Source organism: Mus caroli, unplaced genomic scaffold (assembly GCF_978045245.1).
Source record: "Mus caroli unplaced genomic scaffold, Mus_caroli_1 scaffold_20, whole genome shotgun sequence".
In the NCBI taxonomy this organism is placed as follows: Eukaryota; Metazoa; Chordata; class Mammalia; order Rodentia; family Muridae; genus Mus; species Mus caroli.
In genome coordinates, this window is record NW_028227275.1 from 3522400 (window position 1) to 3546223 (window position 23824).

At 39.9% G+C, this 23824-nt stretch overlaps 1 protein-coding gene across 3 annotated transcripts in view; it reads right to left on the reverse strand.

Moving 5' to 3' along the window:
• The window catches only part of Atrnl1 (attractin like 1), a 516957-nt gene that overhangs the window by 383298 nt on the left and 109835 nt on the right, over nt 1-23824 (reverse strand). For 2 of the 3 annotated variants that reach the window (XM_021151617.3, XM_085834192.1), the window contains exons 20-21: nt 14626-14719; nt 5955-6007 (exon numbers count right to left, since the gene is read on the reverse strand). In XM_021151617.3, coding sequence (XP_021007276.1) covers nt 5955-6007; nt 14626-14719 — 147 coding nt within the window. Of the gene's footprint in view, nt 1-5954; nt 6008-14625; nt 14720-22956; nt 23121-23824 lie in introns of those variants that run through there. The other variant, XM_085834193.1, reaches the window with a different exon arrangement.

Below are 23824 nucleotides of genomic sequence, written 5' to 3' on the forward strand. Positions count from 1 at the left end.
CTGGGTTGTGAGGGAGAAAAGTGTCAAGAGTAAAAGCCACAAACAAATGCAAAGTGTGTATAATGTTTCTCAGTCTAAGACCTACACACTAATTAGATAAGCTTAAAAGGGTTTTTTTATTGTTTATTATTTTTAAAATTCATGTAACCAAAAAATATGTATGCTTAAATAACTGACGATAAATTCAGTAATTTAATGTCAATGGGGACTGATAGCTTTCTCACATATTCTGATTGAGATCTTAAATTGAGATTGAGTTTACAGACAACTAAGATTATAAGAGGAGTCCGCTCCTGAGCTGCCTCTACTCGCATTGCCACCGCACTGTGCTCTGAGCAGTGCAGAGCTGACTCTCAGCACAAATTATGACCTAATCTCAAAATTCAGAAAGTTCCCATATTCACTCCATTTCCTCTCAAAAATTTCCTGGCTCTGAGGGGTGCTGACCATGGCAACACTGCCATCTAGTGTGTCAGGACAATTTCTCGGCATTCTAAAAGGAAGCCACTGCCTATCCAGAGAAAGTCTATGGTAAAATAGTCAGGGCTGTGGCCAATGAGCAACCGTGGTGATCAGATGGAATCATGACATACTTTAGCACGGAGCTTCTGGTGACCACCAGGAAAACAAAGGTGATGTTTGGGGCCAGCTTGGATAACTGTGGAAAACTCAACTATAAGGTTGCAAATGCATTTCAAATACTTAGCACAAAAAAGAAAGAATGGAGATATCCCACGGGTGCTCTTTAAATATTGATTACATTTTCTATTAAAAATACTTTAGATGTGTTGAGTATTTTATTGAAACTCATTTACTATCACGTATGACTCAAGTCTGATTTAAAAGAAAAGTTATCTTAGTTTTCAACGTAAGTGGCTCGAGTATTGATGTATTTAAAATTCATAATGTATGGAATATAAGCTACAAAATATGTTAATACTTGTAACTAGATACCATTTGGTATGTATAAAATCCATAAATAACAAAGTAAAAGAATAGTCTCTAAACACAGGCAACAAATATGTCCATATGAAATAAAAACTAAGAAACAGAAAGATTGAGGAGAGCCACTAACTGTACTTAAAATGTGCTGAACACAAATGAATGTATAATCTTAAAAGATACAGTAAAAATCCATCACCTTAAAAGATGCTCATGATAAAACTATTTAAATCAAACAAAAGAACGCGTGTATTAGTAAAACAGTCAACAAAGGGAGAATATAGCATTCGCCTTCCTTGCAAACTCTTTAGCAATGGGTAACCTAATCAACCATGAGAAAAGTTTGTTTTTATTCAAGTATTATAACCAAGAAAAGAAGGAGGCTTTGAAATGACAAACTGTGGAGCCAGCCTTGCTAACCAGAGTCAGCACACTGAGCATCCTGTGTGCTGAGAACAGAAGAGCAGTTAGAACCACACATCCGTGTGTGCTCCAGATGGAGGCGCACACCGCAAAGTCTCTCTCTAATCGGAAGCCTCTGAATCAGGTTTCTCCACCAGGTTTGCACCTGATGATTCCTTGTTCCCAACAAGGAACAAAGTATCCGAGTCTCACAATCGGTTGAGCAGTGAGTACCCAGCCTACCTCTACCACTACATCCTCCACACCACGCCTTCCTCCAGCTGGGAAAACAAAACATGCCCAAGCACTGTCAGAGTCCCATGGTGAATGCAAGATAAAACCTGAAACCATAAATTCTGGAGATAATAACGCTAATTAAAAAAAAAAACTTTATGCTAAACAGAGGCAAATCAGCAACAAAATATCAGGGTGGAGATCAGCGGCAGAGCATAGGGGCTCAGCAGCCCCAGGAATAAGCAAAAGGACACTTGGAAACTCGGAGTTGACATGCTGGAGAACAAAGGCAGCAGAAGAGGGCGAAAGACAAGAGTGTTTCAGCCAGAGGATGAAATTAAATGTCACTCTTTTAAAAGTTCCTCAAGTGCCGAAGGGATGGGTCAGCCATTACAGGCTAGGTTCACTACGAAAAAGCTCACAGGATATTCTCACTATTATGCTTTTTTAAAAAGGAGCAATGTTTCAAATTCATTCGCAAGAGTGAACCCACAATACAAACATATGCATATAAAATTAAATAAAACATAATCGAGGACTACATAGAAAGCATCATACAAGAAAACTCTATACTATACTCACTAATATATAAATAACCCTAAGTGAAGTATAAGAAGGTAATAGTTTGCAAAACTGAAGCAATGTTCCTTGAAAGTGTAAGTTACTCCAGAATAAAAAGTTTAATATTAGAAAACCCAATAATGAAATTCACTGTTTAATAATAGAAAACAAATAAATGAATGCATTCAGAGGCAAATTTTATAGCTCCCTAAGATAGGTACAGTTTGATTCAAAGAATACTTTAAATACTGTAAACACTCCACTGAATAAGGACATGTGGGACCACTGCGAGGACACAGCACACAACATGGCCAAACACATTAAAACTGACATGGAAAACGGAGGCATGGGGAAATGGCCATTAGTAACCTGCAAGCAGGCAGGCCCAAATTCAAGCCCAGCAACCATATAAAAATACCAGGCATGGAGGCAGAGAAAGGAGTGTGTGTGGTGTGTGTGTACTCAGCATCAACCAACCAGTCTAGACTGACTGCCAAGTTCAGGGTCAGTGGGCAACAGCATGTCGAGGTCAGGGCCTCAACCTGCATGAGATACGGCTCACTGAAGAAAAGCAACCTAAAGGAACTGACAGTACTCTAGCATGCCTCGTCACGGGGCACTCCTGAGCGTCTACGAGAGTGTAGAACTCAGAAGCACCACAGGTCAGCGCTGGAAACGAAGAATGGGACATAGCGCTGGAAAACAGCTTTGAAAGTGGATAAAAGTCCTAATGCAGCCTCACTATTCAGTGTTGATCTGGACTTGTCTGCCTGTGCTCACGTGTGCTTGTTTTGTAAAAACCAGGTCACACTGTGGAGCCCCCACTGGCTATCCTCCTGCCTCGGCTTCCCAAAGCTGGGATCACAGGCCTGGGCTCTTTGTTATGTCTGTTTTAATATGTGCGCACACCACTGACTATTTAAATGTTCACAAGAGCATGTCTCCAAATAGAACGTGGGAAAGAAATCTAATATCCATCGATTGGTGAACGAACAAAAGAAGCAAACTGAGATGATTGTAAAGTAGTCATTGATTCATAAAACTAAACTCACCATATTAACAAAGCAAAATAGAAACTCTTATAGTCATCAAATTGACACAGGAAAAATACCAATATAAAACTCAACAAGTGTGTTTACAGGCATTTCTCAGAATACCTAATTTGTAAATTGAAGTTCATTTCAATTAAAAAGCGGTCTTGTTCACACACCTCTAATCCCAGCACTCAGGAGGCAGAGAACGGTGGATCTCTTTAAGTTTGAGTTCAGCCTGGCTTACAGAGCTAGTTCTAGGACAAAGTTCTACAAAGAAACCCTGCCTAGGAGAGGGAAAAGGAAAAAAGAAGGAGGGAAAAAAATAAACAAAAGTGAACCTGCTTTTCATTTGGCTTGAACATGCTATCTTATCATTTTTTATAAGTTTTGTTTTCTGGTCTGGATTACGTCACTTGGATGACTGTTTCAAGCTCTATTCATTTACCTGAAACTTTATTCTTAACAGCTGATTACCATCCCGCTGGGTAAATATACCACAATTTCATTATCTCTTCCTCAGGTCTGGACGTCTGAGCCACTTTCCAGTGGCTATTATAAACAGAGCAGCAGTGAACATGGATGAACAGGTGTCTCTGCAGCGAGATCCTGAGTCCTTGAGCAAGTGTCTGTGTCTGTAGCAAAATCTAGAGACCTTCAGGCATGTGCCCAGGAGTGGTAGAGCTGGATCTTGATGTAGGTGGGGTATCAGCTTCCTGAGGAACTTCCACACTGATTTCCACAATGGCTGTACCAGTTCATACGCCTACCAGCAGCCAAATAGGCACCCCTCATCCTCCAGAGCCTGCGCCGTCATTTGTTGTATTAATCTTGGACATTCTGACTGCTGCTGAGATGAAATCTCAAAATAGTTTTAAAATCCCAGCCCTGAGAGGAGGAAATGAACAAAAGTCCTGCCCCTAACTGAGAAACTCCCTGTAACTGATGCCTGCCGGGAAGGGAGAACAGTGTCCTCTAACCTGTGTCACTGGGCACCTCAGGCACATGCCAGGGGCCTGCCTCAGAGGAGCTGGCCAAGGACAAATGGCACAGCTTGCTTTGGTTTTTAGGGTTTGGGGGATATTTTTTTTTGTCTTCTTCGTTTTATTGTTTTCTTTGAGGGGTTGGTAATATTTTTGAGGGGGGGGAAGGGAAGTAACATGGATCTGGGTAGGTCAGGAGGTAAGGAGGACACAGATTGGGGGATAGGAACACATGATCAAAATATACTGTTTGAAAAAATTAATTTACAAATAGATGCCTTTCAAGAAAACTACTTTTTACAGGATTGCAACATATCCAGAAATGATGGCACATGCTTTAAGAAGGATTTAAACAAATCATAAGCTAAGGAATGTCTGCCAGCCAAACATCTGACACAGGACTTCTATATAGAACAAAGAGTCTTAAAAACACCATACACTGTCCCATGTAACTGGCTGGCTTGCTTGTTTATTTGGTTGGTTTGGGTAAATTTGACACACACTAAAGGAATCTGGGAAAAGGAAACCTCAACTGAAAAAAAAAAAAAAAGCCTCCCCTAGATTAGCTCTCCAGCAAGTCTGAGGGAGGTTTTCCTGACTAATGGGCTCTACTTGAGTTCCTGCCTCAACTTCCCTCCGTGATGGAGCTCTAAACCCTTTCCTCCCCGAGTTGCTCTTGGTCTTAGTGTTAAACACAGCAATAGAAAGCAAACTGAAACAACCATGAAAATGAACCATCAAGAAAAAGTGTTAAAACACTCAAGTAACATGCGTGTGGTATGTGTGTGTGAAAGATTGTCAATATTGTTAGTAGTGGGTGACATGAAAAGTAAAACAGCCAGGCAGTGGTGACACACGCCTTTAATCCCAGCACTTGGGAGGCAGAGGCAGGCGGATTTCTGAGTTCGAGGCCAGCCTGGTCTACAGAGTGAGTTCCAGGACAGCCAGGGCTATACAGAGAAACCCTGTCTCGAAAAAAACAAAACCAAAACAAACAAGCAAACAAATGAAAAGTAAAACAATAGATGTCGTGGCCTAACTACTAGAATATTAAGAATTTAAAAGGCCAACAGCAAAACATGTGTTGAGGACAAGGAAGAACTGGAAATCTTGTGCACGGATGAGGAGAACACTGAGCGGAGGCCATTCAGGAAATAATCCTCCTGATTCTAGAGAAGCTAACCACCAACCAAATGACAGCGTCTGCAGACAGAAGAGCGGCGAGCATCTGGGCAAGGATCAATGGCGCCTTGTATACAATCTATCATAGAACTTTATCACTTCAAGTTTTTAAATACTACATTAACATTCTACATGTTTATTTGAACCCTATATTTTGCTCATCTTCCGGTCATATTATTATTTTACCTTTCAGAGTAGGAAAAATATACCAAATGCGTTAAGAGAACGCTGCAAATAGGAATTACCTTTCTTAGCAACAGATGTGGACGTGTAAAGAAATACAAATGACAGGAATGTTATAAACTCAATTTTTTTTTTTTGTTTTGTTTTTCTTCAAGACAGGGTTTCTCTGTGTAGCTCTGGTTGTCCAGGAACTCACTCTGTAGACCAGACTGGCCTCGAACTCAGAAATCTGCCTGCCTCTGCCTCTCGAATGCTGGGATTAAAGGCGTGTGCCACCATGCCCGGCCTAAACTAAAATTTTTAAATAAAAATTTTTAAGTAAATTAATAAAATATGTGGATGGGAATAACTATATTGTAATGAGCCGTCAGTATTCATTTACCGGAAGCTAACAATATAAATCAATTACTGTCAATAAAAACATCCAAATACTTACAATAGCATGTCCCCCTAAGTGGATTACCAACATAGCGATTTTCAGAGTCACATCTGTAAAAACATTAAAAAAAAAACTTGTTTAATATTAAATAATGTATACATGTTAAAACTATATCATGAAATGATTCTTTTAAAAAAATGTAAACTTCCAAAATAACTGACTGCAGAAATCCAACAATAAGTAAGCGTGAGTAAACAGAAAATATTTGTGAAAAAATGTGAAAAGGCCGTATCCAGGGCAGAGCCTGAGAAAAGTTTTTCTCTAAATCAATAGACGCAAACAAAGCAGAGTAATAAGATCTAAAACCAAAAGCTCAAATTCCTGACCTTTCACTAGATTATTAAGAATAAATACATTTGAAGACTCAAACACATGGACACTAAGTTAACTATTTCATAAATGTAATTACCTATAACAGCAGAGAAATGTATTAATTTTTCAAAAATTTTGGTTTTTGTCTTCGTGTCCTATCTCCATAAAAACTATCAGCATGAGACAGACATACAGACTTGATTGCGTAATTGTATTTCTTAAGATAGACTTCCACAATAAATGTTACAAAATACATGTACAAGAGTAAAAAAAACCTGCGGACGTGTCCTAAAGGGTGCTAGAAAGACTGTAAAGCCAGAAGATCAGCAGCTTCAATTTAAAGTTGAGTTTCCTACTAACATCAGATGCTTCACCCATAATGTCTCACCAAAATGACATGGGACATGTGCTGAGCCAGAACATTGGCGGGCATGTCAAAGTGGGCGAGTGACTTAGTATACAGGGTGCTCTACGGACACCATGGCCAAGGCATCATGGAAGGAGGAAGTCAGGACAGGAGCTCAGAAAGAGGCAGGAGCAGATATCATGGAGGGGGTGTTGCTGACTCCCTTTCTCATCGTGACTTGCTCAGTATGCTTTCTTACAGAAACCAGGAACAATAGCCTGGGGTGAGCCCATCCATGATGGACTGGGCCATCTACATCCAATACTGATGTTCATAGAATGTTGTAAGTTCACGAAAGGCACTTCCTTCTAACATCATGTCATTTAACAAGAGCCAGCCAGGTTTACAAGTCTTAATATGCCCTACTGCCCGCAGCCTGGTCTTAGGAGGCATCTTCTTCCCCAGGAAGAGCATGCCAACTTGTTATCCAATACCAAATGGTCAGCTCTGAAAACATGCATACTAGTAACATTACACAGACTAAGCAGGTTATATTTAAGTGTGTGTGTGTGTGTGTGCGTGTGTGTGTGTGTGTGTGAACAGAACTGGCCCAGAAGAAGAAAAGGGAAAGAGGAGATGTTATAAATATAATGGCAAAAGAATTTAAAGTTAAAATAAAATATATGTACCAAAGTAACTAAATATAATAGCTTCATATTTCAATTAAATTTAGCCTTTAAAAGGTTAGAGAAACCTTTGAAATGTCTCTTTTAACAGTACAGTTCATTAAAACAAGGATATTACAATCCAAATATATTTTAATAATGAAAAAATCAAACAGTGGAAAATAAGCTAAATAATATTACATTTTAGATTCATTTTAGCCATGTGCTTGCTAGTTTTATATTGGAGGCAAACCTTAAAGACATTAAAATATACCGCAAATCTCTCTAAAGCAATGTTACCTTAGTAGAAAATCAAGAAAGACCAGAGATGCAATAGAGAGTTCACCAACAGGCTCACTGGGCAACAGTGGGAGAGTAACCTTACAGACGACGGGGCTGCTCAGGGCACTCTGACTGAGGCCTCTGGTTTCTGATTCACTCCCATTAAAAACCTCAACCCCTTCCTTCTCTTGACCAGGCGTGATTGTCAGGGAACAAATGTCATGGCTGAAGCTCCAGTTTAAGTTGCCGTCAGGCACCCTTATGACTGAATTCTAGAATGGTTTTCAACACACTCTGTCCTCTGGCTGTGGAAGGTGATTCCTTTAAATGCTATCACTGAAGGCTCACTCATGTTCACAGCCTTGATTCCACAAAAGGCACTTTCTTCTAAGCTATGGCATTTAACAAAAACAGGAAGATTTACAAGACTTACAATTTAGGCTTCATAATCAAGTGTTAATATTACTGTGTAATCACTACTGCTTCTCCATCTGGTCCCAACTGACCAGCTATGAATCTCAGTGGTTACTCTAGCACACTGGATAATGCTGCTCCACTAACCATCACATTTAGTGCTGTCTGGCAGGCATCCATCATATCTCACCATGAAGCTCTGTTAACATCATGGAGTTCAAGTAACTCAGATGGTTATCACCTCCATGGAAGACTGAGGGGGACCTGGTTTTGTTTACTGACATAGGGAGTGATGACAAAGCAGAAAATGGAGGACAAATCCCCTCCCTTGTGCCTGCAGCATGGCATTGTGGTTAAAAACACGTCCTTGGCAAGCCTGCCAATCTCAATTCAATGGCTGGAGCCCATGGCAGACAGAGAGCACTGACTCCCAGAACTGTCCTCTTTCCTTCTGATTGAGTGCCAACCACACACTGTGGCATTAGCTATCTTACATCGCCTGTTTACAAGTGGGAAGAAATGACTAGCTTTGCAATCATCAAGAAAACAACACACACACACACACACATATATTAAAATTCAGGTACCACACATCAAATAGTCCAAGGAAATTTTGACTTTTTGAGTCTGGCTTATTTTTCTGAGCATAATGATTTCTAGTTGTATCTACTTTCCTTAAAATGTCATGATTTCATTTTTCTTTATGGCTGCGTAAATTCCCATTGAGTATATGTATCTATCACATTTTATTTAGCCATTCATCTGGGCTGGTTCCATACTGTGATTTGTGAACAGACAAACAAGGATGTTTCTATTGTACATCCATGTGGCAGGTTGAGTAATTTAGTCCTTCGGGTACAAACCAAGAACAGAACAGCTAAGACATCTGCCCACTCTCAGGGGTTTCATGAGGCCCTCCCTTGTCCTTCATGACTCCACAAGTTTATGTTCCCATTGGCCATAAATAACGTTCCTTTTTGTCCACAGCCTTGCCGGCATTTAGGTCATGAGTACCTTCAATTACAGCAACCTTGACTGGAGTGAGCTGGGCTCTTCCATGTCCCTGAATGCTAAGGTGTTGACCATTTTTATTTCTTCTATAGAGACCCATCTGTTGAGTTCAGTAGGTGCTTGTATTTTAAAATTACCATTTTCAGTACCAATTCTCTTGGAATGTTAAACTGAGAACTGTCATGATCATGACAGTATGACTACTGGGTTTTATGCTTTGTTTCTGGATACTTTGTTAGAGATAGGGCAGCCAAGACTGGTTTAAAATTCACAATATAACTGAGGCTACATTGGAAATGTATCCTCATATCGAAATGGATATTTCGATCATAATTACTACTGCCTTGCTCACCATGGTGGCCATTCCCTTCCACAGCTTATACAACAGAAAATGTTGTCTTAAACTCTTCTCCACTTGCAAGCTGAGTATGGTGCCTCACATCTTTCTTCTCCACACTGGGAGGAAGAGGCAGTGAGAACTCAGGATCTTTGTGAGTTCTAGACTAGCCTGGTCTACATAGTGAGTTCCAAGCCAGCCAGTACTACACACTAAGAGCCTATCTGAAGAAGAAGAAGAAAGAAGAAGAAGAAGAAGAAGAAGAAGAAGAAGAAGAAGAAGAAGAAGAAGAAGAAGAAGAAGAAGAAGAAGAAGAAGAAGAGGAGGAGGGGGAGGGGGAGGGGGAGGAGGAGGAGGAGGAGGGAGGGGAGGGGGAAAAGGAGGAAGAGGAAGAAGAGGAGGAAAAGGGGGGAGTAGAGGAGAAGGAGGAAGAAGAAGAAAAAATAATTAAATCATCTCTTTTTTCTGTTTGAAACCAGTAGTGTCCATATAGGAGTTTGAGAGTATCTCTGAGAAGAGGGAATCTAAAATGCTATCCGTTCCTACTGTCTCGATGCTCTACACTACTAACAAAGGACCTCTATGAGCTAATTCATTCCATGAAGGCCAAAGGTGCTGCATGTATGCAGGCTCTTGCCTTTTTCTGTACTTTAGAAGGCCTTATTTGTTTGTTTGTTTGTTTGTTTGTTTGGTTGGTTGGTTGGTTGGTTGGTTATTTGGTTGTTTGTTTGGCTGGTTGGTTAGTTATTTGGTTAGTTGGTTGGTTGGTGGGTTGGGCGGTGTTTGTCATTGTGTACTGGTGGTTTGAGTTTCAATAAACTCAAGGATTTGTATTTTACAAAGCTTTTCTTTTGTTAGTCAATTAACAAGGGTGAGGGCAATATTCTCTGCAGCTCTCCATCCATGAGCAGACACTGAAGACACTGCAACCACATTCACGGTTGAGTCCTTGCTGTTCATGGCACTGTTCCCACTTCTGTATGCTGTCTTCTTACTCCAGAAAAATGTTATTCCTCCTTAAACTTCCAATTCAACTATATGCTCAGACCTTCTTCATACTCAATGAGTCTCTTCTCAGAAGCCAGCGAGAACAATCAATACATCTACTGAGCATTCTGTACTGATATAAAGCTGTTTTAGTTTGTTCGTTCAAATAAAGGGGTATAAACAAATACATGGCCAATGCAACAAATGACTTGCATAAGAAAGGAACCAGTATCCATGTAGGAAGTTTACAAAAATATGTGACATTTGATGACTTACATAAAGACAGGTGGAGCATGACCTTGGAAGGAAGGATTCATGGTTATTCTAAATCATTATTATAAGAAATCTGTGCATTATATTGTGGAAAGTACAACATTAGTAGCATGAAGTTACCTTAGCCAGGAATCATCTTATCAATTTTTCTTACTAATCTGAAGCAATAATTTAATCACTGTTTGTATATTTCAGTGACTACCTCTGCTTCCTAATGAAAGCATTTTCTACTATAACTATGACATAGCAAATTATTATTTCTAAAATGATATCATTTTTATTATCCCCATTCAAAAGTTAAAAATGGACTGAACAGCCATTTTGATATTGCATAATTGAGAATTCTCTCTTTAAATTGGTACCCCCGTTTTTCAATGGATTATTTGATTTTTTGATATCTAGTTTCATGAGTTCTTTATATATTTTGGATATCATCTCTCTATTGGATATGGACTCAATAAAAACCATTGTGTAGGTTGCTGCTTTTTTCATATTGAGGGTGCGCTTTGCCTTACAGAGCTTTTCAGTTTCATGAGGTCCCATTTATTAGTTGTTGATCTCAGTATCTGGAGTATCAGTGTTCTGATCAAAAAGTGTCTCCTGTATCAATACATTCAACGCTCTTCCCCACTTTCTCTTCTATCGGGTCTAGTGTGTCTGCTTTTACATTGAGGTCTTTGATGCACTTAAACGAATTTTGTGCAGGATGATAAATGAAGATCTACTGGCAATATTCTAAACAAAGACAGCTAGTTAGACCAGCACCATTTGTTAAGATGCTTTCTTTGTTCTATTGTGTATTTCTGGCTTCTTCATCAAAAATCAGATGTCCATAGGTGTGTAGATTTACGACTGGGTCCTTGATTCAATTCCATTGACCAACATGTCTGTTTTTAGCCAACACCATGCAGTTTTTATTACTACTGCTCTGTAGTACAGTTTGAAATCCGGGGTGTTGATCCTCATGAAGTTCTTTTAGGTACTTCCTGATTGTTCTGGATATCCTGGGTTTTTTATTTTTCCATATAAAGTTGAAGATGGTTTCAAGGTCTGTAAAGAAATGTTTGGAATTTTGATGGGGACTGTACTGAATCTGTAAATTGCTCTTGGTCAGATGGACATTTTACTATGTTAGTCCTATCCATCCAGGAGCGTGAGAGAGCTTACCATCTTCTCATATCTTCTTCCATTTCTGTCTTCCAAGACTTGAAGTGTTTATCACAGCTTTTCACTTGGTTGGTCAGAGTAACCTCGAGGTGGTTTATATGATTTGAGGGTACTGTTTACCTGATTTCTTGCTTAGTCTATTTGTTGTGTGTGTGTGTGTGTGTGTGTGTGTCTGTGTGTCTGTGTGTCTCTGTGTGTGTCTGTGTGTGTCTGTGTGTGTCTGTGTGTGTCTATGTGCGAAGGCTACTTACTTTCTAAAATTGGGAAAGGAAAATCAAAACTACTTTGAGATTCCATCTCACACCTGTCAGAATGGCTAAAAACAACAACACAAGAGACAGCTCATGCTGACAAGGATGTGGAGCAAGGGACACCCACCCACTGCTGCTTGGAATAAGAACTTATATAGACACCATGTAAATCAATATGGCTCTTCCTCAAAAAATTATGGATTGATCTACTTCAAGACTCTGCTATATCATTTCTGAAGATATATAGATAGATAGATAGATAGATAGATAGATAGATATAGATATAGATATAGATATTCCTAGAGATATGTATATATATATATATATACACATATATATATACACACATATATGTATGTGTGTGTATGTATGTATATACATATATATACATGTATATATCCATATATATGTGTGTGTGTGTGTATGTGTGTGTGTGTGTATATATATATGGATATATATATATATCCATATAGATAATCCATCCTACCATAAGGACACTTGTTCAACTATGTTGATTACAGCTTTACTCATAATCGCCAGAAACTGAAAATAATCTATATGTACCCCAACCAAAGAATGGGTAAAGAAAATGTGGTACATTTATACAGTGGAGTATTAGTCAACTGTTTAAAAAAAGAAACATCATGAAATCTGTAGGCTCATGGATGCAACTAGAAAAAGTCACTCTGAGTGACATATATAATCCAGACTCAGAAAGACGGAGATGGTCTATACTCACTTATCAGTGGATATTAGCTGTTAAGTAAATGATAACCAAGCTACAACCCACTGACCCAGAGAAGTTAGGTAACGAGGAGGACTCTAGGCAGGATGCATGGATCTCCCAGGGAAGGGGAAAGAGATTTTGCCAGGAAACAGGGGGCAGGTGAGGATGAGAGCAAGAAGGATCAGGCTGTGGGCGAATGGAGGGACAGAGCGAGGGGAGAGACGACTGGGGTTGGCGGACATTTGGTGAGAGCAGTGGGAACAGCTGTGCCTCTGACTCTCCTGCCTGCTCTCGGGACTACGCTCCTTGCATTGGGTTGCCTTGTCCAGCCCTGACTGAGGGCTTTTGCCTTGTTTTGTTGGAGACCTGCTGTTTTCTTAAGGGAAACAGAGGGGAAGTAGGGGGTGGGGGCTGTGAGGAGTGGAGAGAGGGAAAACAGTGGTCAGGGTGTAGTGTATGAGAGGAGATGCTACTGTATGCAGAAACAAAATCACACAAAAGTGATCTTCATAAGCTGTTATTCCAGCTCCTCTTTGTAAAAATTCATAAATTAGATCAAAAGCAAAATATATTTTTGTCATTCATATTTTAGGTAAAATACATATGCTTGACCTGTAACTGGTATTAAGCTGAGTTTATTAGCTCATGAGTAAATAAAAATGTCGCTCTCTTTTGTCTAAGAACAAAAGCATGTTCTTAAAACGCAATCACAAAAGAGGTAACTAGCATAGAGCTATATATCTAAATCACTTATGGAAAACTGTAATAATTACTTTCAGTTCATAATCATGGTTGCAACGAAGATTTTCCTTTTGCCTGCAATGCTGTAGCGTGGCTCTACCATGTAGACATGACCTTCATCGCTGTGATGACACAACGATGCTTATGACTGCTATATAATCTGAGGGGGCGCGAAGGCGGCAAAGCACGCGTACAGTTAGTGCTACTGTTTAAAAAGTGCTAAGATGGTCATGCTGTAGCCTCACACTCTTCTACTTATGGGGCCTGTGCAGATTCACCTGTGAATGACAATAAAGCTGGCTCTACGCAGAACACACATTACTGGGATATCACAGGCATCCCTCTCACATAGCATGCAAGCCTTGAGTTAGCTCATTCTAGTCAGGCCAGTGTGGCCGAATGGAGCCGACATAAGACCTAAGCCTTTGGCTTCACTTTAGCTACAGGGTTCACATTTAAGAGACTCACTGGCTTCTCTTAACTTGAAGTGTAGTCAATGATGTCAAATAAAAAATTTCAGGTACTTATAATTTAGGGAATTCTTTATTAGTTTTTACCTGATAATTGCATAATTAATATAATGGAAACGTAATTTTTCTCGAGTTATAAATATACATGAAAACTGAGCATTTCTTTGTACCTATTTTAATATTAATCCATACAAAACTGATTTTAAAATAATGTACACGAACAACATTAAGGAAAGGAAATAATTTAATGTACTGCCTTTTAAAGTCACATTTGGAAGGTAATAATATTGGGAATAACTGTATGTCACAAGAAAGTCACTCATAAAGAACTGACGGCAGAATACTGGTTCCTGCGTAATGAACAATCTAAGAGGAAAGGGAGGCTGGTGGCTCACAGCAGTGAGCCGACTGTGGATTCGCAGAACCCAGGTAGGAGGTCAGGTGCGGTGGCACTGCGCATTCTCTGCAGAAACAGGGATCCTGTCAGCGAGTTCCACAGGCTTGGCTCCACAGCCTCTGTAACTGCCATGTATGTTTTTCAAAAGAACTGATAATACCTAAATGAAAATAGCTTACAATCCTCTAAGCTTAACTGACATAATGCTAAATTCAAAAAACTAAAACATAAAAGTTAGTTTGAGGCACAAAATCTGTGAGAGTCTCAGAAACGAGGGCTGGTACTCACAGCTGGCACTGGTCACCCTTGATCCCCTTCGTTGTGCAAAAACACTTTCCCGTGTGCAGGTGACAGACGTTCGCATGGCCGCCGCACGTGCAAGCTGGAAGTCAAAACAGCATAGTATCTATTAAGTATTATTATTAATTATTATCTTATTTTATGGGACTGTCTCCTCATGTCATCTGTAAGTCATAAGAAGGTAAAATCACCTATATGACTTTGCAAAACTTTGCAAAAATCCTTAAAACTTCCAAGTGTTCTCTATCTACCATGTACCTAAGCAGTTCGCTAATTCTCCTTTGTGTTTCTGTTTGTGATCTAACATGACATTGGTGAAAGAAGTGGCTAAAGAGATAGCAGGTGTCGTGGTGCACAACTCCAGTCCCAGGACATGGGAGATGCATGGTGCACACCTCCAATCCCAGCACATGGGAGATGCATGGTGCACACCTCTATTCTCAGAACATGGGCAGATGGATGGTGCACACCTCCAATCCCAGCACATGGGAGATGGATGGTGCACACCTCCAATCCCAGAACATGGGAGATGCATGGTGCACACCTCCAATCCCAGCACATGGGAGATGCATGGTGCACACCTCCAATCCCAGCACATGGGAGATGCATGGTGCACACCTCCAATCCCAGCACATGGGAGATGCATGGTGCACACCTCCAATCCCAGCACATGGGAGATGCCTGGTGCACACCTCCAATCCCAGTAAGTGGGAGGGGAACACATGTGCACATCTCCAGTTCCCACATGTGGAGGGAAGGCATCAGACCCTTGGCTACATAAAGCATGGATATGGCTTTGAAAAGGTGACTGAATCAGAACACTCATAGGTAAAATGTAAAGAGCAAGAACCCTGGGGCACAGTGACTTAATGTCAAACATGCTTCTATAGTCGCTACCTATGTAACTTTAAACAATTTACTGAAACTCTCTAGTTTGCTTTCAGCACCTATAAGTAGAGAATAACAGTACTTAGTTCTAAGGACTCGTGAGAATTAAATGACATATTGAAATTTGGAACACTTAACTTGCCAGGCAGGCAGTGGTGGTGGCAGCACACACCTTTAATCGTGGCACTCAGAAGGCAGAGGCAGATGGATCTCTCGGTTGAGGCCAACCTGGTCTACAGATCGAGTTCCAGGACAGTCAGAGCTACTTTCAACAAAGGCAGCACCGATTGGCATTAGCACTAGTAATGAGCACAGCGGCTGGCACCTCGTATGGTGGTACCGCCCCAGGCACTCAGTGCAACGCTTGTCTCTGACCTCTGGGATTAAAGTTGCTGACAGAGTCATCACAACTGTGGCAGAGGAGTCAGAGCAATAAAGGTCTCTAGGGACTGCTCTCACATCTGATGATGAAAAGGTAAGTTGCTTTTTCTAACTGCACTTCTAGTTAAGAACAGAAGTGGCGGTGCCACACCACCTTTACAGAGATAAGAAAGATAAGGGAACATACGAAAAACGCACCAAAGGAGCAGATCCCAGATCAACGGAATAAATTCCTAAAAAGACATAAACTTCCAAAACAAAGTAGCGAAGAAACACACAAAATATCCTCAGTAGTTTCATAACAATAACTAGTAATTAAAAAGTGCCCACAAAGAAAAGCTTAGATAGAAATACTGAGAAACGTCATCCAATATTGCTAATGCCGGATCTTCACAAACTCCTCACAAAATTAAGAAATAAAATAAAATAAAATAAAAAACCTTCACAATTTACTCTAGGAGACAATATTACCTTGACATCCAAATTAAAAGCCACAAGGAAATGCAAATACTGACAAGACATCTTATGAGCATACATGCAGAAAAACTCAACAAATTAGAAATGGAAATCTGGGAACATGTGAAAGGTCTCACATGACCATGAAGGATTTTTATCAAGAGAGAACACAGGGCTGGAGAGATGGCTCAGTGGTTAAGAGCACTGACTGCTGGCTCTTCCAGAGGGCCTGAGTTCAATTCCCAACAACCACATGGTGGTTCACAACCATCTGTAATGGAATCTGATGCCCTCTTCTGGTGCATCTAAAGACAGCAACAGTGTATTCATAAGCATAAAATAAATAAATAAATCTTTTAAAAATAGAGAGACAGAGAGAAAGACAGTTTAATAGTCAAATATCAGTATTGTTACATCATACTGGCCAATAAAAAATGATATTAATTCAATAAATCAGAAACATCATTTGAGAAAACCTAACTTTCTTTCATTCTTTCATAATTAATGATACGTGCCTTTAATTCCAACACTTCTGAAACATAGGCAGGCAGATATCTGTGAGTTTGAGGCTAGTCTGGTCTACATAGCAAGTCCTAAGCCAGGTTAGCAATGTCATATAGTGAGACTCTTGTCCAAACAAAACTTGTCAGCTCTAACTGGGACATCTACTTCATACCACAGCCTGGCAGAGGCTTGGGGGTCATAAAAAAAGACAGGGGTGGAAAGACTATAAAGGCAGGGAGGTATGGAACGGCTGTGAAACTGTCTCTTCAACATGACAGGGACAATGCACACACATGACCTGCACAAGATCACACCAGCCAAACTGCCAACCCAATGTCAGGTATGTCAGGTGTGTCACATGGTTCCAGTGCCAGCTGAGGAGCAAGCACACTTGAGGGCTACTAAGGAAGACAGTGTCAGCGTTTAGGGATGCCACCCCTGCCAGGACCCAGTTGATGGGCTTCAAAAAGAGTGTCCGGAAGAGGGTAAACGCTGAAGTGGCTGCAGAAGATAGATTCAGTCAAAACACATTTCATGTGTGAAATTCTAAAAACATACCCTTTAAAAAAAAATCAGTAAATCAGAAATAGAAGGAATTCACTAAACATAAACTGCAGTTTAGAAAACTAAAAAGCCTCTAGCATCATGCTTAACAGTGGGAGACTACATGTTTTCTTCCCCTAAAATCAAGAAGTCTTTGCTCTCTCTTCATTTACGTCATTGATTTCCATCTTGTATGGGACATTCGAATCAAGGCAAACAAAAAATAAACAGTCAAATACAAAAAAAAAAAAAAAAAAAAAAAAGCCAAGCATAAAGCTGAGGCTGGTTATGAGTATATTATTTTTTCTACTCAAGGAAATATTCTCCTAAAAATTAAAAATCTGATAAGCAAAGATAAATGTGAAAGATCACAATACAGAAAGCAGAGTTTGGTAGTATGGTATTTGCCTAGCAGGTGTAAGGTCCCTAAGTTGATCCCTATAGCCACAAAAACAAATAATAAACCTTAAATAACTTCAGGGTGGCTAGTGAGGCTTGGCTAGCCTAGCCCAAAGGTCTGCCATATTTCTGTAACTAGCAATGAAAAATGAAAATATGACATAATTCCACTATAAAAGAGCATTAAAATGCTAGGGCAGTAGCTACATCGATAAAGTGCGTGCTACCAACCATGACCTAAGTTTGATTCACAAAACCCACATTAAAAACAAAAACAAACACACACGGGTGTCGAGGGTCCTGTTTGTAAAAGGCAAAGTCAGGTGGATTCATAGGAGAGAGCTGGCCAGACAGCCTAGCCTATTTGTCAAGTTCCAGGACACTGAAAAATGCTGTCTCAAGAAACAAGTTGGTGACTGCTCCAGGAGCTCACATGAAGCTGTCCGATGGATTCCACATTCCTGCACACAAGCACAACCCAGAGAGAGAAAGAAGAGAGACACGGAAAGACGCAGAGAGGGGGAGGTTAAGATTAACGAAATCCTGAAGAGGTAATTTCAGTAAGGTATCAAAACAGGTATCCTGAAAACTGTAAAATACTGTTGAAAGAAAACTAAAGACGGTATAAATAGAGTGAAAGAAATATCAATTCACGGCTGAGAAAACCAGTTACCCAACTGACAGTATGAGGAGAGTTACTGCAATCCCCAAGAGAAACCTAGCTGGCTACTTTGTACAAATTGACAAATTGATTCTCAAACTCAATTATAGTGACAAAGAACAATGGGAAAGGGTCTTGAGGGATAAAATCAGCCATCCCAACTTCAAACACCACTGTAAAGCCACAACAGTAAATTCAGACAGAATTAATAGAGCTACAGAATTCTGGGGAGTGGGGGAGGGGGAAGGAAGATCTGAGTCAACCCATCCAGGAGCAGACGAGGCTAGTCAGGCAGAAGGGCAAGCATGGGCTGGGTCATGCACACCAACCACAGAAATCATTCCAGTGAGTAAGAAGCCTAATCTTAAGGCTTAAAAGATCCCAAAACAAAAAATTCAAATGAGTACGTGATTTTTCTTGTACTAAGATATTTTAAAGATTCATTAGATTTGAGGTCAATCATGTATGAGGGGTGTTAAGTTTTATTATCAAATAATATTTCTTTGATATATCATGTCAAAATAATTATTAGGGAGTGGACATTGGAGATGTCTTTCAGTAGCATAATTGTTGTGAATGATATTATAAGAACACCTATGGATACATTGTTGGAAGATACATTGTACTTTTTTTTTCTACCTGCCTAGAACTAGACTGGCTCTGTCCTTCTACTTGGCTGGTTTGATTGACTGGCCACATTCTAAGGACAGTTGTACACATTAGCATTTCCATTAGTCATCCATGCAAGTTCCAATTTCTCTGCCTTGTCATTCATTCTGGTTATCGTTTGCATTTTAATTAGAACCATAAATCGGATCCGAAAGAAGATATGATTTGCATTTACTTTATAACTATGAATACAGTGACTTTTTCTGTGCTTACTAGTATGTTTTCTTTCAAATAATGTTGATTCACATCCATGGATAAATTCTTTTAACTAGGAAATTCATCTTTTCATTGTTGAATTAAAATTGTTGTTTTTATCCTAGATATAAGTAAGATATATGTTTTGCAAAACATTCTCCTGTAATGTATGGTTCTTTTATTTTATCGGTGGTATTTTTTGTCATGCGAATATCTTAAGATTGATAAAGTATTCTGTCCTTTCTTCCTTCCTCTCTCTTTCTTTTCCTGTGCTTGATGTCTTCATGAATTATCTTTCTACTGTTATGATAAAATATCATGACCGAAAGCAACTAAAAGGAGAAAGGGGCTTATTTTGACTTAAAGTTCAGATGGGGGGAGTGAGCTCAGAAAGCCTAGGTCTGGGACAGGAAAGTGGGTGTGCCGGCTAGTGTGGGTCAACTTGATACGAGCTAGAGTCATCTGAGAGGAGGGAAACACAATAGAGAAAATGATTCCATACAATCCAGCTGTAGGGCATTTTCTTAATGAGTGATTGAGCGGGGAGGACCCAGACCTTTGTGAGTGGTGCCCTCCCTGGGCTGGTGGTCCTGGTTTCTATAAGAAAGCAGACTGAGCAAGCCAGTAAGCAGCACCCCTCCATGTCCTCTGCATCAGCTCCTGCCTCTGGGTTCCTGCCCTACTTGAGTACCTGCCCTGACTTCCTTCAGTGATGAACAGTGATGCAGAAGTGTAACCCAGTTTATACTTTCCCTCTGAGTTGCTTCTGTCATGGAGTTTTATATCACAGCAATAGTGACCCTGAGACACTGGGTGATGACATTTTACCAACACATAGAGGCTTGCTTGAAGAGAAAGCCTTGTCTGGAAAGTTGAACGCAAAAAGGCTCGGGGGAGGCGGCATACTTTGGTAGAAAAAGCAGAAAGGACTAGAGCCTACTTAAGATGGGACTGTACAGGCTTATTGGTATGGCTTTATGAATAAAGTGTATAAGTGAATTTCTTTTAATAAATACCAGATAATTGGGAAGATCCCAATTTACTTTATGCCTATTCCTGGGAAGTATGTGTTAACTATGATATCAACAGTCTGTTTTCCAAAAGTAATATACAAAATGTTTTATAACATTTTATAATGTGTTCAAAAACCAATAATTTTAAGTCAGCCTTACTGAGATATACAAAGATGTGACGGAAGTTGCCTTTTTATACAACACAATTCAGTGGTGTGTGTGTGTGTGTGTGTATTGACAGAAATGGGCCCTCATGATTGCAGTCTTACTTGACAGAATTTTTATCATTCCCTCTCAAAAAAAAAAAAAGCATTTTCAGTCCCTCCCCCAGTGTCCAGCTCTCTACCTTCTCCCAACTAGAAATCCATCCTCTATACAGACTGAATTATTCTTGAAATTTTATTCATAAAGTCATACAAATAAGTTTGCCTATTTTCCTTTAATGAGAATATACGATTTGAGATTTCCACAAATGAAAGATAAGATGTGAAACAAAGAATAAAGACTATGCCTTGCGCCTCACTGGCTACAGCCCTCAGGAGAGAGAAAGGGCCCTGCACCTTGCCTGAGCAGCTCTGTAGAGCTAGCCCTGCCTGCCCAGAGGGAATGAGAGCAGGAGACCAGGCTCTGCCCCTTGCCCATGTGGCCCTGGCTGAGCCTGCCTGGCCAGGGTAGTGCTGAGGCGCTCCCACTAGTGGTGTGGGTGCAGGAGAGCTGGCAGGCCGACCAGCTCAACCATTGGCCCAGATCCAAGGCCTTGAGTTGGCACTACCAACATCTACCCCATCTATGGTCTGCTGGAGTGCATGAAGGGGCCGGTCCTACAGATCCTAACTGCAGGATCTCCATGACACAGGGCAACAACAGGATATCCAAGTGGAGTCCCAGTGAGATTCTAGTATTGATGATAGAGCAGGAACCAGAGGCCCTGAAACAGACCAGATCAATGGTTTACTGCAATGAACACCTGCAAGTAAAGATGTGTGGACAAAAGTGTGTACTGTGGGGCACACTGTGACACTCTACAGCTTCCACAAGATTATTGGGGGGGGGGGGCGGGAAGCTATGAGGGCAGAGGTACAAAAGGAAGGGGAGATGAGTGGGATTGGGGGCTCTGATGTGAAATTAACAAAGAATCAATAAAAAGTTAAATAAAAATAAAGAATATCATCAAGGAATAAAGGAACACTAAGATTTATTGTTAATATGTGACTGTTTAGTGATTGAACATACCATCACACAGTTCAACGATAATCTGAACAATTTCAGACAAATATTGAGGCATATCCCAAGGAACACTAAAATCAATGCATATTAATATTTTAAAACTTGTATTTTATTTATCCTTCCTGGGAAAACATTGTAATAGTTATTCTTGCAGATTTTCCTTGAAGAATTATCATCGTATGGTAACTTTAATAATTTCTGAAACAAAAACCCCCACACATTAATATATCTTTTATGGAGCTCATTTTGCAAGAGTTCCCCTGTGGTACTACACTTCAGAGTAAAATGGCACAAATGCACCTTAAATGCAATTGTTTAAAATTTATACTTCACGGCGGTTTTTATATTTTTCTGTGTTGTCAGCATCCAAGGCCATTGTTTTGTGCTGAGCAAGCACCTACGAAATCACGCCGTGGCCTTTAGTTTGGGAAATTTTATTTGGCAGTGATCTTATAGCCTGGATACACACTAGGGGGACACAACACAGTCACATGGTATTTCTGTCCCCCAAAATACAAAGCTGCAGTGGCGACTTAAAAGCAAAACTAAACATTGAAGAAAAAACAGTAGAAAGGTCTTTTACATGAGCTGTACACCGTAGAAACAAAATCCCAGCGGTCACAATCGGCAGCCATGTTCTGCTCCTTGTCTGTCATGAACACATGACAACAGTTTCTGGAGTTCATGCCAATTTAATCTCTTTTGTAGTCTTCTATGCTAATTATGTTTAATGAAATATCCTAGGTTTATTACCAATTAGATATCTAATGTGGTAAAATTCTACATAAGGAAAAAGTGTAACAGACACATAATTTAAAATTCTGTCCTTCCGAATCCCAATAGGCTCCTCCAGTCTTGACTTCAGTCTTGCTAGCCTTGACCAACCAGCCCATGAGACACGTGAAACCTCAGCTCCACGCCTCTTCTGGGAGTGAGCTATATGGGCACAGATGGGGAAAGAGCTGCCTCTTGTGCTGTGCTGTAAAAGGCTTCTCCGGTCCATGCCACAGCAGGTAAGTCTGTTGTTAATCCGAATTGCAGATGAACCAGCTAAAAGACACTAATCTGTAGAGAGTTGGCTGTGGACACCGTGGTTGGAAACCTGGGTGCGCTCAGGAAGGAGCTGGGCAGCACAGCGTGCACATATGAGCACATAGATATTCCTTGCTGAGTCAGTTTTTTCATGTTGTCATAATTCTTCATGCAGATTGCTAATTTTCTTGTCCATTTTGGTAAGCGTCCCTTCCATGCTGCTGACTTTCCCTTCCATGTACAGAAATGAATTTATGTACTTGTTTGTATTCTCTCTCAGGTCATTGATGATTTTTAACAAACAAAAAAAATTACTTCAGAAAAATTCTTCATTTATCTGTAAACTAGTTGTCCTAATTGTTTGCATTATAGAATACAATTAGACAGACATCCAGGCAACATTCTTAGCAATGTTCTTGGTATTAAAAAATGACCAATAAATATGAAATAAGTTTGAAGATGAGGCAGGAAGCTTGCTTGTGGAAAATATGAAATACAGAGGACACAAGATGCGTCTGATATGATGAAGGTAAAATTTGAAAGTTAGTTATTTGGGATCATACCATAGAAACACTTGGAATGTATTTTTAAAGAACTTCGAAGTAGTTACTCCTTTGACAATTTTAGACACTAGAAACTTCAGAAATAAAAAGGAAATCTCTTCCTGAATCACTTTCAAAGTAAAACTGTCTCTTCCTATAAAGGAAGTATAAAGGGATAGTTACAAATGGAGAGACTGTATGCGATTATGTGTGAAGGATGGATTTTTGCATTAAATTAATCAAGACTGAATGAGACCCCCCACCATGTCAAATAATCTGCAACATTTAACAGCAACAGAAGAGTAAAGATTACAGAGACCTAACATTCTAAATAAGGGAAATAGATTATAAAACAGGGAATACTCATCACGGACAGGTGGAGAAAGACTATTGTTCAGATGGAACACAAAGATTGAAGAGAAAGAATTACAGATTTACTAATAATAGCAAGGCCAGAAAGGTCAAAGCGTCTATAAATAATAATAATGTCACTGGACTCTGTTTGTAACTGAAACTTGTACAGAAATGTTCGAAATGTTCAACCAAAAGCTGACAAACAAGTTTCAAGCTATCTAATAAAATAATCTGATGGGGCAGGATCAGGTGTAGGAGACAGGGGAGATGTTCAGAGGGTCAGGAAATTGAACAGAGGTGTGTAGCGATGAGTGATAGGGAAC